Raw genomic sequence first — 16,952 nt, forward strand, 5'->3', positions numbered from 1 at the left:
TCAAATAAATAAATAAAATCTTAAAAAATAAAATTAAATTAAAATCTATGAGGGTGTGAGTGTGTGAGTGTGTGCGTGTGTGTGTCAGAGAGAGAGATGACACCCATGAGGTGCTGGACATGGTGCATTAAACCCTATTTTTATAATTGTATCATGATTCCCGAACTTGAACATCGGCTTCCTGCTAAACGACACCTGTTTCCTCCCCTGTCACCACCCCTGCCCCCAGGCTGGTCAGAACAGCAGCCCCAGCCCCAGCCCACTGAACGCAGGCAACTCCTACCCCACCGGCATTTCACTGCCTCCATGGCTTCTCCAGTCCCAGGGGAGAGGCTCCACAGACCCAGGCGCCCTCTGAGAAGGAAGGCAGGAGCAGGTGTGGCCCACCCAGGGCCCCAGGGACAAGACCAGGCTTGCAGCTGTGGTGGGAGACGGTTGAGCTCTGGATGCCGACCACAGCAGGGCAGTTGGCCAATGGCCCGCTGGGAGAGACCCCCCGGAGTAACAGCCATGGGCCTTGGAGAGAAGGTTCAGGCAGAGGACCGGGCCGCTTGGGCCAGGGAACACTGGGATAGCCACTGCCAGTAAGAAGGACCAGGGTACTCACTGACTCTCCTCCAGGGAGCTCAAGCCTGCAGGTCCTTTGACCCTGAGGGCAAATGAGGCTGGGAACAGGTCAGGTGGGCTCTGAGGCCCCCTGGGGGCAGAGCCCTGGCCCCAAGCCATGCTGGCCCCTGCTGCTGCTGGGCTTGGCTGTGGGTGCCCATGGTCGGCTGCCCCCACTGACAGTAGACCCACCGAACAGCACCCCAGACCCTGGAGCCCCAGCAGGAAGGAGCTCTCGGAGCCCGTGGGACAGGTAAGGGACTGAGGGAGTCATGGGGGTGAGGGAGGAGAGGGTCTTTGCAGCCAGAACTGGGACTGGGACAAAGAGCGGCTATGAAGGGGACAAGAAGGACAAGGAAGAATCAGTGAGAAGGGGGCAGCCTGGACAGACACTGGCTTTATTTAAAGTGTTGACATTTTGTCCATGGTGTATTCATTTGCATTCATTTGTTTTAGTATTGTATTAATATATTATTTGTCTTAATTACTGAGCTTTTTGGCATTCCTAAATTTTGCACCCAAGGCTAGTGCCTCACTCACCTCACCCTGGTCTTCTGGGTAGGGAAGAAACAGGAGGCAGGGGCAGGATACCCACGTAGGTGGTAGGTGCTGTGACTGGGTCAGGGTGCCCAGGCCGCCTCCTCTTAACTGATGAGCCACCTCCTTGCCCTTCCCCTGCTGGGCAGGGGCCACCCCCTGGAGCACTAGGGTGCAGGCTCCAGCCAATGCTTCTTTTCTTTTTTTAAAAAGATTTTATTTATTCATTTGAGAGAAAGAGAGAGGGAGAGAGCACAAGCCGGGGGGAGCAGCAAAGGCAGAGGGAGAAGCAGGCTCCCCACTGAGCAGAGAGCCCGATGTGGGTCTCAATCCCAGGACCCTGGGACCATGACCCGAGCCGAAGGCAGCCACTCAACTGACTGAGCCACCCAGGCGCCCCTCCAGCCAATGCTTCTTACATCAGAGTGGGCCTTCCCTGCTGTCCCTAGGTCACCAGACCCTCAGCCAAGGACCTTCAGCCAGGGCCGCTTCCTGTGACTGACCCCCTAAGAACTCAAGCCCACCCAGGGTGCAAGCGCCTCCATGGGAAAGGCCCCTTCGAGTGTCTGTGGGGGCCACGGTCTGCCACCACTTGCTGAGTGACCCCAGGCCCTTCTCTCTGTGTGCGGTGGGAAGTCCCTGGACTAAGTGCCGAGCATCTGGGTCCACTTATGATAATGAGTGACACAACAGCACGTTCATTGTGGGCACTAATCACTTTAGGGGCAGAACATCCCTCAGCAGCCCCACAAGGCAGAGCCTGCTATCGTCCCCATTTTACAGATGAGGATAGAGATCCAGAGAGCTGAGGGGACCTGCCCAATGTCACACAGCCTGTGCAGACTCCAACACGCAAGCCTGATGGCTGCCAGGTCTTCCCACCCCCATCTCCTAACTTGTGGGGCTGACAAGTCTGCCTCTCCCAGCCTCAGTTGCCTACCTGCAAAGCTAGGGGTCCTAGTTGGGTGAGGGCCTTGTAGCCTGACACCCACCCCAAGGATGCTGGTGTTGCCATGGTGCAGGACTGGAACAGGATGAGATGCTTCTGTTCTGTATTAGCAGGCCAGCCATGAAGGGTGGGTCAGCACCTGTGGGTGTTGGGCAAGGACTGGCATCTCAGCATCCAGCAGGGCCCTGGGAAACACAAGGAGAGATGGAGCCCCCATGGGGGGTCAGGCCTTGTGCTGGGGCTGGGATCCCAGGGGAACAAAGCTTTGGCCCCAATTCAAGGTCCAGCGAGAGAGGGGGCAGGTGAAGCAGCAACCACACATAAGGACAATGGCGAGGTAATAGAGGCACAGAATGCCCAGGAAGCTCCCAGTGGTCCGCAGGGCTGGAACGAGTGGGTACTGGGGCCAAGATGGTCTGAGAGAAGGCTGAACAGGTGACCAGCCCCTGACATAGAGGACCCATCCCTGGAGGACAGACTTCATCTGGGGCATCCTGGGGAATGTTTGCAAGGAAAGGACATGATCAGACTTGGGTGGTTGAGGGTGGGAATCCAGAGCTAGAGAGACTTTGAGGAGGGTGTGGCTGTGTCCTTGGCAGAGTGGACGGGCAGTTGGAGATTCAGGAGGTGGGAGTAACAGGAAAGAGAGGAGCCAGGATGCCCCCCTGGCTTTTTTGCTAGCCAGTTAAGAGAGCGCTGTGACTGCACCAGCCTGTCCTGCATCTTAATAAAATGGGCCAAGAGAAGGGGTGGTTTGCAAGGCCTTGGTCTCCCCCAAGGAAGTCTACTCACTTTCCGGTCACTCAGGGCCGGTGGATGTAGAGACGATGGGGCTGAACCAAGGGGGTCACGTGCAGTCTTGAGGACAGACCGATAGACCATTTTTAGAGCAGTAAGGTGGGACGGGGGGAAATGACCAAGCTGGTTTTACAGATGAAACGCTGTTGGCCAGTGATGGGGTGTCTCCAGGCAAAGGGAATAGCAAAGGCTGAAAGGAGAGTGAGGCGCGCAGGCACAGCAGAGATTGGGGGAGGTGAGGAGGGTGGCAGACCGCAGGGGGTTTCACGCCCCCATGATTTTTCCCGAGGTCCTTGAGGGACTTACATAAGGGACTCTCAGAGTCAGATTTGTGTCTTGGGAAAATGGATCCAGCTTTTTTGACGGCAGATGAGAGCTGCAGAGAGGGGGCTGTCCACACAACGACCAAGATCACCTGTGAAATTGGCAGGTGAATTTAAAGTGATGGTGCCAGAGGTTGACGGGGGAGGACTGGGCACTGTCATGGATGGTCAGTGGGAGAAGAAATTCTTGGAACAAATGACACCGTGTGTCAAGATGTATAAAAATCTGCATTCCTTTTAACCAAGTAATTCCACTCCTAGAAATTTATCTTGAGGAAATAATCAGAACTTCAGCTAAATATTGTAAGTGTGTTCAGAGGAAAAAGTAGAAAGCCCTTCAATGTCCAACAATACGAGAAGGTAAAATAAACTATGGTATATCCATGGAAAAGAATAATAAACTCATTATATATATATATATATATATATATATATATATATATATATATAGTGACTATAGTAATGTAATAAAGATTTCTATTTTTATTTTAATTTATACAGAGTAAAATTCCCTCTTTTTGGTATAGTAGTTGTATAAATTTTAATAAAATCATAGAGTCATGTAACTACCACCACAATCAAGATAGAGAACATTTCCATCACCCCCCAAAATTTCCTTGTGTCCCTTTTGTAATCAGTCCGTTTCTCTGCCCCAACCATGGCAACCACTGATCTCTCTGGGACCCTATAGTTTTGCCTTTTCCAGACTATCATATAAATGGAATAATGCAGTATATAACCTTTCTGTAAATTAAACTTTTTATTTTGAAATCATTGTAGATTCACATGTAGTTGTAAGAAACAATACAGGGGACCCCATGTCCCCTTCACCTGGTTTCCCCCAATGGTAATGCCTTGTAAAACTATAGTAAAATATCACAACCAGGATATTGACATTGATACAGTTAAGGCACAGAACATTTCCCTCACTGCAGATTCCTCATCTTGCCCTTCTATTGCCACTCCCATTTCCGTCCCTTCCAAGCCCTTTCTTTATCCGCTGGCAACTACTAATTTGGTCTTCATTTCTAATTTTGTCATTTCAAGATTGTTCTATAAATGGAATCACACAATTTGTAACATTTGGTGTTAGCGTTTTACACCCAGCCTAATTTTCTGGATGTCAGTTCAGATTGTTGGGTGAATCATAGTTTGTTGGTTTTTTATAACTGAATAAGAATATTCCAAGTACAGAACCTTTTGAGTCTGGCTTCTTTAGTTCAGTATAACGGCTTTGAAGTTCACCCAGGTTATTCCATTTGTCAATAGCTTGTTCCTTTCTATTGCTGAGAAGTATTTCATTTTTCAATGTATTACATTTTGTTTAGCCATTCACCAGTATAGTGTTGAACTGAAGGGGCAAAAATAGGCATCCTTGTCTTGTTCCTGACCTTGAGGGAAAAGTGTTCAGTCTTCCACCAATGAATATGATGTTCAACGTGGATTTTTCATAGATGGTTTTATAAAGTTGAGGAAGGTGCCTTCTACTCCAAGTTTTTAAAGTCTTTTGTCATGAAATTGTGTTGAATTTTGTCAAATATTTTTCTGCATCAATGGAGATGATCACCTGGCTATCATCCTTCATTTTATTATTATGATATGTTGTGTTGATTGATTTTCTTAAGTTGAACCCCCTTGCATTCCTGAGATAAATCCCACTTGCTGTATGATTCTTTCAATATACTGTTGGATTCGCTTTTCTAGTTTTTTATTGAGCATTTTTGCATGTGTATTCATAAGGGATAGTTTGTAGTTTTCTTGTGATGTCTTTGTTGGGTTTTGAAATCAGGGTAATTCTCAAAGAATGAGTTAGGGAGTGTTCCTTTCTTTATTATTTTTCAGAAGAGTTTGTGAAGGATTGGTGTTAAATTTTCTTTAAATATTTGGTACAGGGGTGCCTGGGTGGCTCAGTCAGTTAAGTGTTTGACTCTTGGTTTTGGCTCAGGTCATGATCTCAGGGTCATGGGATCGAGCCCCACCTCAGGCTCTGCGCTCAGGGCAGAGTCTGCTTGAGAATCTCTCTCTCTCTCCCTCTCCCCCCCCCACCCGCTCATGTGCCTGTATGCACTCAATAAATAAATAAATAAATAAATATTTTGTACATACACACATGCATACATAAAAATATTTGGTAGGATTTTCTGGTGAAGCCTTCTCATCCTGGGCTTTTCTTTATGGGAACGGATTTTGATTACCATTTTAATCTCTTTAGTTGTTATAGGCCTGTTCAGGTTTTCTATTTCTTTTTGAGTCAGTTTAGGTTGTTAGTGTCTTTCTAGGAATTTATTCAGTTCAACTAGGTTATCTGATTTGTTGGTATTCCATTGTTCATATTATTTCCTTATAATCCTTTTCAATTTTGCATGGTGTGTAATAATGTCCCAACTTCCAGTTCTGCCTTTTTTTTTTTAAGATTATTTATTTATTTATTTATTAGAGAGTGAGCAGGAGAGAAACAGCATGAGAGGGGAGAGGGTCAGAGGGAGAAGCAGGCTCCCTGCTGAGCCGGGAGCCCGATGTGGGACTCGATCCCAGGACCCTGGGATCATGACCTGAGCTGAAGGCAGTCGCTTAACCAACTGAGCCACCCAGGCGCCCTAGTTCTGACTTTTTTTAAAAAAAGATTTTATTTATTTATTTGACAGAGAGAGCGAGGCAGAGGGAGAAGCAGACTCCCTGCTGAGCAGGGAGCGTAATGTGGGATTCGATCCCAGGACCCTGGGATCGTGACCTGAGCCCAAGGCAGATGCTTAACTCACTGAGCCACCCAGGTGCCCCAGTTCTGACTTTAATAATTGGAATCTTCTCTGTTTTGTATTTGTCGATCTGGTAAAGATTTCTCAGAGCTGCTAAACTTCGAAGAACCAGCTTTTGGTTTTACTGGTTCTCCTTATTGTTTTTTATTCTCTAATTCATTTATTTCTACTCTAATCATTATTATTTCCTTCCTTCTGCTAGCTTTGGAATTAACTTGCTCTTCTTTTTCTATTTCCTTAAGGTAGACTTAAGTTATTGGTTTGAAATCTTTCTTCTTTTTTATTTTTATTTTTTTATTTTTATTTTTATTTTATTTTATTTTATTTATTTATTTATTTATTCATGAGAGACAGAGACAGAGAGAGAGGCAGAGGGAGAAGCAGGCTCCCAAGGAGCAGAGAGCCCGATGCGGGACTCGATCCCAGGACCCTGGGATCATGACCTGAGCTGAAGGCAGACGCTTAACCATCTGAGCCACCCAGGCGCCCATCTTTCTTCTTTTTTAATAGAGACTTTTTATAGCAATAAATTTTCCTTAGAACACCACTGTCACTGAATCCCATAGGTTTTAGTGTGTTGGGTTTTCTTTTCATTCATCTCAAAGTATCTTTTAGTTTCACTTGTAGTTTCTTCTTTGATCCACTGGTAACTTAAGACTGTTGTTTATGATTTTGACTACTCTAAATACCTCACATAAGTGGAATCATGCGGTATTTGTGCACCAACATTACACAAGGGTTCCAATTTCTCCACATCCTTACCAACACTTGTTTCCTAGTTTGTTTTTTTAATAGTAGCCATCCCAATGAATATGAGGTGGTATCTCATTGTAGTCCTAATTTGCATTTATCTAATGATTAGTAATATTGAGCATCTTTCATGTGCTTATTGGCCATTTGCATATGTTCTTTGGAGAAATGCCTGTTCAAGTCCTTTGCCCATTTTTGAATTGGGTTGTTTGTTTTTTTCTTGTTGAGTTTTAGGAGTTCCCTATATATTCTGGATATTAACCTTTTATTACATATATGATTTGCAAATATCTTCTCTCATTCTGTGGGCTGCCTTTTTACCCTGTCAAAAGCATCATTTGATATACAAAATTTTGACATTTTCATGAAATCCAACTTGTCTAGTTTTTCTTTTGTTGCCTGTGCCTTCAGTATATCCAAGAAATCACTGCCAATCCAATGTTGTAAAGCTTTTGTCCTATGTTTTCTTCTAAGAGTTTCATTGTTTTAGCTCTTATATTTATGCCTTGCATCCATTTTGAGTTTATTTTTGTATATAATGTTAGGTAAGAGTCCAACTTCATTCTTCTGCATGTGAATATCTATGTTTCCTAGCACCATTTATTGATAAGACTGTCCTTTCCCCCATTGAATGGTCTTGGCACCCTTGTCAAAAATCATTTCATTGTATGTGTGAGAGTTTATTTCTGGGCTCTCTGTTCTATTCCATTGGTCTGTATTTATGTCAATACCACACTGTCTTGATTATTGTAGCTTTATAGTAAGTCTCGAAGCCTTGTGGTGTCATTTCTCCAACTTTGTTCTTTCCTTTCAATATTGTGTTAGCTATTCTGAGTCCTTTGCCCCACTATATAAACTTTAGAATCAGTTTGCCAATATCAACAAAATAATTTGCTGGGAATTTGATTGGGATTGCTTTGAAGCTACAGATCTGGCCTGAGGTTTGGGTAGTGAGAGCACTCATGGTCATGTGTGACAAGATGAAGACAGAAAAAAGAGCTGGATTGGGGGGAAGGTGGTCAATCTCACTTGGATATGGTGAGTTTGAGATTCCTGTTGAACATCCAGCTGGAGATGGTCAGTAGGCAATTTAGGGAGAGTCAAGGAGAGGGTTTAGAGCTGGCCTAGACTTGAACTTCACCAAATGGGCAGTAGTGGGAATCCACAGTATAGGAAGATGGCAAAGGAGGACCCAGGGTGCCAATCTGGGAGTCAGCTGCCATGCATGGGCAGGGGTGAAAGAGAAGTCAGGGGAGGAGAATGGGAGGTCTCAGTACCAACAGGAAGAGAGTCACTGAAAACAGAGGCTGATTCTATGTTGCATCCTGTAAAGACATAATGTACAACAGGAACTGGGGAACTGCCCAGGAAGAAGGCCTTGTTGGCCCTGACTTGAGAGCTTTCAGGGAGAGATGGAGATGAAAGCCAGGAAGGCCCTCCATGTCCCAGCATATGAAACAGTGCCTGGAGCTACTTTTGGATGGATAGATGGGTGAGTGGATGGATGGATGGATGGATGGATGGATGGATGGATGGATGGATGGATGAACACATGGACAGAGGCACAGACAGGTGGACAGAAAAACAGTGGTCTGAGAGATTACAGAAAGCTTCATCAAAGAGGTGGGATTGCATTGTGACTTGATGTGTAGAGAAAAAGTGGGGGGTCTACACATGGAAGTACAATGAGTCAGGAATGACCCAGTCCCAGACCAGTAGGAGCAGGAAGGAAGCCACCTGGCTGGACCATGGGAAATTGTAGGAGAGGAACCCTCGGAAGCTCTAAATGAGACCGTCAGGCAGGTCTGAGCCAGTTGAGGACTCGCTCTGCCACACCACATGAGAGGACAAGGCACCCAGGGATTTACTAAACACCCACTCTATGCAGTGTCACCATCAGACTGAGGATTAGGAGGTGACCAGGACAGCCTTGGAAAGGGGGGAAATATACAAGACATGGGTAGAGTCTGCCTCAATCAGGGGGCTGGGCATGGGGACACCTCTGGGCTGTGGGCTCATCCAGGTGTGCCACAGCCTCTAGGAGGCTGGCTGCCCAGCCCCACCTGCTACAGCCTTATGCCCATCACAGGTTCCTGTTCTGGCCTGGCCCCCAGGGGGCAGGCCCCAGGTGCTGGCCTGGTGGGTTTTGGCCTGAAACTCAGTCATCCTGGTTTGTTTTCAGTGAAGGAACCCAGCTCACCGTCCTAGGTAAGTGGCTCTCACCACATTTCCCAACCTGCCCCACCCCTCTGTTGTCTTGGGAAAGTTACTTTTCTTTGGGGGCTGCTCCCTGTCTGCCCTCCCAGCCTTAAGGACTGACCTTCTAGCAGATCTGTGGGATCTGGGGAAGTGGATTGGTCTCAGGGAAACCAGTAGGAAGGACCCCAATGGTACAAGTATTTACCTTTAGAATCTGACGATTGAATGTGTCCAGATTCCAGGGCTCTAGGCTGGGGGTGAGTGATCCAAAAATGGGGGCTCCTTCCCTTCTTCCAGGGCAGACACCTGTGTGGGGTCTGAGGCTGGTTCTGACTAGGGGCACTGGGGTAGCCTTAGAGAGTCCCTTGGGGTCTTGGCTGCGGGCTTGATGCCCATCCAGGCTAGGAGGACCACACAGGAGGCTAGGGACATGGCTGGGGCTGTGAGCCCAGCCTCTGGGCACACAGAGGGGCAGCCAAAGGGGAGGCCCATAGGAGGGGGACAGAACAGTCTGGTTTGCTCTAGGCTGAAGTGCTGAGGGCCTCTGCTAGGCCATGGGGACATGGAGACAGAGACACAAGCAATGCAGGGCAAGGTGACCAGAAACACAGCCCTCCCAGGATGTTGGTCAGAAGGGAGCAGGTACCATGGGGCAGAGTCTTACCTGTCCCTGGAGCCCTATAATCCCCAGGTGTCTCACCTGTCCAAGGGGTGGCCTCCTGCCTTCCTCAAAGGGTACTTTAGACTCAGAAGATGACAAAGTGGGAAGTGAGTGGGGGCTCAGAGCTACACAGCTGCCCCTTAAAGTCAGGAATCATCAGAAGTGCTGAGGTGGCCATGGGGCCACCCTGCCTGTCGTCTGCGGGGAGTAGCCCCAAGAAGGCTGCAGAAGTGAAGGGTCCTGTGGTCAGGGCAGGAGAGATGTGGGAGATGGCAGAGCCTTGGAGTACCCAGCCTTCCCAGGAGGCAGGGACAGAGCTATTCCTGAGGGGGACAGGGGCTCCTTGCCCCACTGGGTGCAGGGCTCGGGACCTCCATACATACCGTCAGAGTTGTCCTGGCAGGCTGGGTAGGGGACTCCAGTTCACAGGGGAAGCACCTGGATCCAGAAGAATGAAGTGATATGGGGCCCAGATGCGGGGCTGAGGACGAAACTGAGGCTGCAGATGCACCTCTCACACATCTGGGAGAGGTGACATGGAAGAGCTGCTGGGAGCATGGGGGGCTGCTTGCTGTCCAGGGCTGGAGTGGTAAGGAGGATCCCCTGGGTGAACAAACATGGCCACCATGGGAACAGTCACAGAAACTGTAGATAAGGGAAGGGCTGCCCAACACTGGGACTCTCCCTGCATCTCTCCACTCTCTCCTCTGTCCACACAGATCAGCCCAAGTCCGCGCCCTTGGTCATGCTCTTCCTGTCATTCTATGAGGAACTCGGCACCAACAAGGCCACCCTGGTGTGCCTCGTCAGTGACTTCTACCCCAGTGGCGTGACGGTGGCCTGGAAGGCAGACGGCAGCCCCGTCACCCAGGGCGTGGAGACCACCAAGCCCTCCAAACAGAGCAACAACAAGTACGCGGCCAGCAGCTACCTGAGCCTGTCGCCTGCCCAGTGGAAATCATACAGCAGCGTCAGCTGCCTGGTCACGCACGAGGGGAGAACCGTGGAGAAGAAGGTGGTCCCCGCAGAGTGCTCTTAGGTCCCTGACACCCTCCCCCATCCAAGGGGGCCTGGAGCCACAGGACCTCCGGGCAGATCTGCCCTCCCACCAGGGTCACCCCAGCCCTTCTCGCTGCACCCGCTCGACACTCAATAAAATGTCCTTTATTCAATCAGAAATCGTGCTCTCTGCTCATTGTGCTTCTAACACTTTGCATCCTGAACTCAACCATCCTCAAATGTGAACACAATTCTTTTCACCCTGTGGGAAAAGAGTCAGCAGAAGGCATTGTCATGTTTTTGCAAGGGGTAGTTTTACTCTCACCCAGAATTGCCAGAGAATATTCCAGAACAGGAGATACCAACAGCAGAACCAAGATAGGCCATCCTCCACCATGTCTTTATGCTTACTTTTCCTGCACGGACCATGTCAGTCACCAGCAGTACCAAAGCCCACTGCTCGTGGTTCCCTGTGGACTCCTGGATAATGTCTGAGTTCCTCCTTGGACCTGGGGCCTCACTGTCAGGGACTAGCTCTCTCCTGAGATGTCCACTCTCCTTTCCTGGTAGGCCCCTGCTCGACGCCATGTTTTTTCTGGTTTCCTTCCCCATCATCACAGCCTAGAGTGTCCCCTCTTTCTTAGCAGTCCCCTTGCTCCTGCCTCCCCAGTGACACTGTCCTGTGCCCCTCCCACAGACGTCTCTGTCACACTCACTACAGGACCCTCAGTCCCTCGACCCTAGCCATTCAATCCCACACTCCCACTGAGGGCTCCTCCTCCCACGTGTGTCATGGGGGCCCCAGCTGCATGCAAGGTCCTTGGGAGGCAGGGACCCTGTAGAGTCCAATCCATCACTGACCCACCACAAGCACTAACCCAAAATGTCCATCGGTAGTCACTGGGGCCTTGAGTTCAATGTCAAGATCAGATTCTGGATTATGCCCTGGACAAATCTGGGAAACTGATTCACCTTCTTAGGAGTTGGGAATGGGCCCTGAGAACCAGGAAGACTGCCGTGCGGGGAGCTAGCTCAGGGTGGCGGGTCCAGGCTCCGCGTCCCGCACACAGACTGGGCACGTACACACGCACGATCAGGTTGCATGCACACGCCAGTACACACACAACCATGCTATTGCACGCACGGCCGTGTGGGGCCTGTGCCTAGGACGTGTGGTAGCATCCAGAACCCTCCACGGGCCTCAGCTCAGCAGAGGGCACAGGCCCCATCATGTCTGTGTTGGAAACAGGACTGTCAGTTCTTCCAGGTGACATTCCCCAAGCCAGCCGGGCCACAGACCGAGCTCCTTCCAGGAAGTTACCTGGGATGTGATATGTCACTCAGACATTCCCTCCTACCCCTCCATGGCTGGGGATGCGGGGAAGCTCACCCCACAAGGAACTGAAGATGCGGGGGGAGGGGGCCCCCTCTCAAGCTCCCATGGGCCAGACCAGCCCCCACAAAGAGGAGGCTGGACTTTGAGCCTCCCAAGCAGCGGCAGGTGGGCCTGGGTTTGGCGGGGAGGGGGTGTGCTGCCGGGGGTGACCGAGGGTTTGTGTTCGAGGCTGTATCACTGTGTTACGTGTTCAGTGGAGGGACCCAGTTGACTGTGCTTTCTCTCTCTTTGGGGACCAAAGTGAAATTTGGATTTGAATTTCTCTCCTTTCCATTCAGTCTAGGACTGGGATTTGAATCGTTCTGACATTCTGGAAACTTCACCTTCTTGTCTGGCCATCTCACCCCCTGTAGCCTATTCCTGCTCTGAAGCATCTGGTGGGGACAGGATGGGCCAGTTCCAGTGACCCCCCCCCATACACACCCCTCCTCGCTGTGACTCAGAGCTGCTTCTCCAGTTGACCATCTCCTCTGGCCTCTGGGATAGTAGGAATCCTTAGTTTTCCTTATGGGGCAGTTTCATTCTTACCCAGAATAGCCCAGAGAATATTCCAGAATAGAAGGTAGGCCAGCAGGACAGGACAGCCCATCCTCTGCTCCCTCCCTATATTTATCCTTCTTGTGTGGACCATGTCCACCCCGCGCAGTCTCAGGGCCCATTGTCCATGGTTCCCCATGGCCTCCTGGTTAATGGCTAAGCTCCTCCCTGGAATCCTGGGGTCTCACTGGCTGGGACTGTGAGGCAAGAAGCTTCTCCTTGGAAGGGAGGAGAGCCTGAAATATAGATACCGTGTTAAAGACAGACAGACCAAGCCAGCCAGACAGAAGATACTAGGGAGAGTTACCTGGGGGGGAAATCAGACAGACCGATGCTGGAGGACAGATGGATTTCTCAAGAAGCTCTGAGGTCTCAAGGCTGATGCCAGCCAGGAACAGGGCAGCTCAGGGGTGGGATGGCGAGTTTGAGGACCGGTGAACCTGCAGAGGGACTGAGGCCAAAGAGGGTGCCAGGGCTCCCCTGATTTGGGCATTGGGATGCTCCCGACAGACCTGGGGGGCTCTTGCCAGGGCTCACGCCTGTCATCCCCAGCCCTGCTCCCAGCACCCAATCAGCTCTCAATAAAATGTCCTTTTGTCAATCAGAAATCATGCTCTCTGCTAATTTTTTTTTGGTCTTATATTTAATTTGCAGCCTCTCGAGGATTCTCAGGGTGAGATGCATGGGATCCTAGGCACCCAGTAGGAAAGTAGCCCAAGAGGAGAGGCTTACAGTCTCCCTGGGGCATCTCCCAGAAAATTGGCCGGGACATGAGGAGTCTGGTCACTAGAACCTCAGTCCCTCTGTCCTGTCCTTCCACCATTCCTCCTCCAGCACAGAACCATGCCCACTCCCTGCTATCTCTCTGGTCGGAGAGGCCATGGCTGGTGACCTCCAGATAAGCCCTCCCTCCCTGACCTTGTGGGGACCCTCTACACCCTGGTGTCCTCTCTTTCCTCAGCCTGGAAACTCTGCTCTGGCCTGGAACCCCTCCGCTCCTGGCCCTCGCCCCCCATATGCCCTCCACCCCCCACCCTGCCCAGCTCAGCTTCTGTCCACCTTTACCCCCTCCCTGTCGCTTCCTCAGTCTGGACCACCCATGAGGTCCAGGACACCCCAGTAGCTCGGCTTCACAGGCTCTTGAATCTGGGGACCACTTCGATTCCTCACCGGATAGCAGGTTCAGAGATGTAAGAGGAATAGGAGGGGGCGCCTGGGTGGCTCAGTTGGTTAAGCGACTGCTTTCGGCTCAGGTCATGATCCTGGAGTCCCTGGATCGAGTCCCGCATCGGGCTCCCTGCTCGGCAGGGAGCCTGCTTCTCCCTCTGACCCTCCCCCCTCTCATGTGCTCTCTCTCTCTCATTCTCTCTGTCTCAAATAAATAAAATCTTAAAAAAAAAAAGAGGAATAGGAGGAAGCCAGGAAGGAAACTGTCACACAAAAGGCCTGCCGGGGGAGTTGGGCACCAGCAAAATAAGCTCTGAGCTCCCCAGGAACCAGTGCAAGGAGGGAAATAGGTGCCCCACAAGTTCTGTGGAAAGGACACCCTGCTGGAGGGAAACTGGTGTCTCAATGCTGAGGCCAGGCATCTTGTACCATAATAAAAAGTGGGGACCTGTTTCACCCGAGGCCTCCCCTTTGATGGGACTCGGGCTCTGACACACACACACGTAACCACCCGGCAGCCTCGGGATACGGCAATGACCATAAGGATGTTACCGCTGCTTCTGCACGGGGAGCCCCCCCACCCGGTGTTCCTGTCTCCGTTACCACCAGGTCACCATGGCCCCGCGGGGCGGGGGTGGCTACCTACTTACAGTCCCCTGATTTGGCCCAGTGCGGCCCAGCCAGGCAAGCTCCTGCCCCTGGATCCAGAATGGACCCTTGGCGCCAAGTCACAGCGCCCTGCACCCGCTGCACGTCCAGCCCACGCCCCCTCTGCCTGATGGCCCCTTGGGTCTTCCGGGGCCCGTGCGCCACTGTCCCGCTCGTGCCCCAGCTCTGCCGAAGAAAGATGGGGAACTGTCTCAGATGTGTGGCTCAGAAAGTCACCTGCCATCTTCTGGCGGAGGGGAAGGCATCATTTATTCCGAATTCTCTCCACTCAACCCTGGAAGTCACTGGGAAAAGCAGGGTCAATCTGGGGACTTTCTGGGTGGCGCCGTGGGGCTCCGGGGGCCTGGGGTTCCGGCCGCTCTAGGACATAACGGGTCGCAACTGGACCGGGCCCCTGCACCCTCAGCCCTTTGTGCTGGGCCCCTGGGCTCCCGCTTCCGCCAGAACTCTGGGGGGCTACAGGTGGTAGGTCAGGTGTGTCACTGTGGGCGGTGGCCACGGACAGGTTGACGGTGACCCCCTGGCTGAGTGCTGCTTGAGGCTCGTGCTTTACCTCACGTGACGCGCAGACCAGCCCGGCAGGCAGGCGTTAGTGCCCCCCCCACTCACAGATGAGGGGAACTGAGGCTCCCCGAGCACCAGCAGCCTGCTGAGGTCCAGGTGGTCAGAGCCACAGAGAGGGTGGGCACCCAGGCCACTCCCTCAGCCCGAGGTCACCCTCCTTCCCGAAGAGACCATGACTACCAAGCTGGGAGAAGGTGCTGAGCACACAGACCCCCTCGTCTCCAGAAATCAGAGCTAGCCTTAAGGACCTGTGGGGTGGGCGGATCTGGGCTCCTTGGCCCTCTGGTCTCAGATGGTGAGGAAAAGAGCAGCACTGGAAGGTGGTGAGTGCGGCAGCGGGCGTGTCCCTGTGTGCCCACATCTGGAGCCGCGGGTGTGACCGGCTGTGAGTGTGCCGTGCGGGTTTGTGCCTACCCCTCTGCCCCTCACGGACAACTTCTCAGGGAACAGGGTCAGTCAGAGAGCTCCGCACACTGGAAGCGGCCCCTCTGTACCACAGCCACGGACCCAGCGGTCTTCCCCCACCCCCTCCTTCTACTAGACCCGCAGGTCAGGGAGGTGCTGGCCACTTCCTGACCGTCTCCAGAGGCCTCCTCCCTCTGACTTTCAGGTTCCCAGGGCAGGCTCCACACTCCTGTCCTCTCAGCCAGGGGGTGTCTCAGCAGGCCCACAACCCCCCAGCATGCTGAGTCTGAGCTCCCCCGGAGACCTGGGATCTGAGGGTGTCAGAGCCTGTCAGCCGGCCCCTCGAGGGCCACAGACTCCTGAACAAAGCAGAGGCAGGTGTTGTGTGCCCATTTCACAGACGAGAGAGCTGAGGCAGCGCAGCCCCATCGAGTGCTCTGTGGGCCAGCCTTGGCAGAGGCACCACGATGGGACCCGCAGTCCCCCGGCTAACCTCACCAGGGGCCACACCTGGTGGTCACCATGGGGTTCCTGGTCTCCGTGGGCCCCACCCAGAGCCCCCGGGTGTGAGCTCACACCAGCCCAGGCCTGAGAGACCCGGGTGTGACCTGGACTCTATTTCCCACCCAGTGACAGTACAGCGTGTGTGGGGACCAACAAGGGGCGGGTCCTCTGGCAGCCCTGTCCCCAGGAATCCAGCAGGAATCAGGGAGAATGTCTTGAGGAACCAGAACAGGGCCCAGAGACAGGGCTGGGTGACTTCTGTCACAGAGCTGGAGTCATCCGACGCCCCTGTGTCCACTCTAGGGACAGAGTAGCTGATGGTCAGTATGACCCACCAGGGCACACCTTTGTCATCACACCCTCTTCCTGTGGCCACATGAACGCCCTTGACTTGGCCCCAGGTCCCTCCTGCTCTTCAGCGTCCAGCCCAGGGACATCTGATGTCAGGGCTGATGGCTACTGAGGGACCACTGAGCATCCACTGTTCCCCTTTGCTTTGTGGTCGGAGCCTGGACAAGCCATGTGTCCTCACCAGGTGCCCATCCTTTGTGGGAAGATGTGGGGTCTCCCGACCACCCTGGGAGGAGAGAGGAAGCTGCGGCCAGACCCGGCCTGACTCCCAGCAGAGGACAGAAAGGCTGCCGTGGGCCAGGTGGTGGAGCGCAGCTCTCTGAGGGAAGGGGTGCTGGGCCCGGGGCCGCAGGGCTGGAGAAGGTGGGACCCCAGACCAGCCAGGGGAGCCCCATCCTCAGGGGGCCCTAGTCAGACAGGGGCTCCAACTCAGTTCTAGTGTGAAAGGTGAACCTTCCCAATCACTGCCCTGGGAACGCAGAAGCACAGTTGTCCCTCAAGAGACTGGCCAGTCACTCATCTGACCATCCACCCCTCCATCCATGAACCCTCCCTGAGGCCTCCTGGGGCCTGGCTTGTGTGGGGCTCTTGGTTCCTTGTGCCCTGGGCAAGGTGGTGCTGGCCCAGCTGAGGCCAAAATGAGACCTGGAATGTGCTTCTTTACCCCAGGAAGAGGGCGCTGTGGTGCTGGGGTGCTCTGGGGAGACTTTTCCAGGCATGTGCTGGAGCTCATGGCACTGAGACCACTGTAAGGAAGACAAGGGTGGGGGTTCTAGGGGTC

The 16,952-nt window shown here is 52.3% G+C and overlaps 1 protein-coding gene across 1 annotated transcript; it reads left to right on the forward strand.

Annotated features, from left to right (window-relative positions):
• Positions 1 to 233: 233 nt before the first annotated feature.
• Positions 234 to 10,757, forward strand: LOC117999830 (immunoglobulin lambda-like polypeptide 5). The gene is made up of 3 exons (XM_034989216.1): positions 234 to 859; positions 8,809 to 8,927; positions 10,299 to 10,757. Exons 1-3 carry the CDS (start codon positions 660 to 662, stop codon positions 10,616 to 10,618), a joined length of 639 nt encoding a protein of 212 aa, XP_034845107.1. The 5' UTR covers positions 234 to 659; the 3' UTR covers positions 10,619 to 10,757.
• Positions 10,758 to 16,952: the final 6,195 nt, after the last annotated feature.

The sequence above is a fragment of the Mirounga leonina genome, unplaced genomic scaffold (genome assembly GCF_011800145.1).
Source record: "Mirounga leonina isolate KUSES-001 unplaced genomic scaffold, KU_Mleo_1.0 Mir_481, whole genome shotgun sequence".
Taxonomy (NCBI): Eukaryota; Metazoa; Chordata; class Mammalia; order Carnivora; family Phocidae; genus Mirounga; species Mirounga leonina.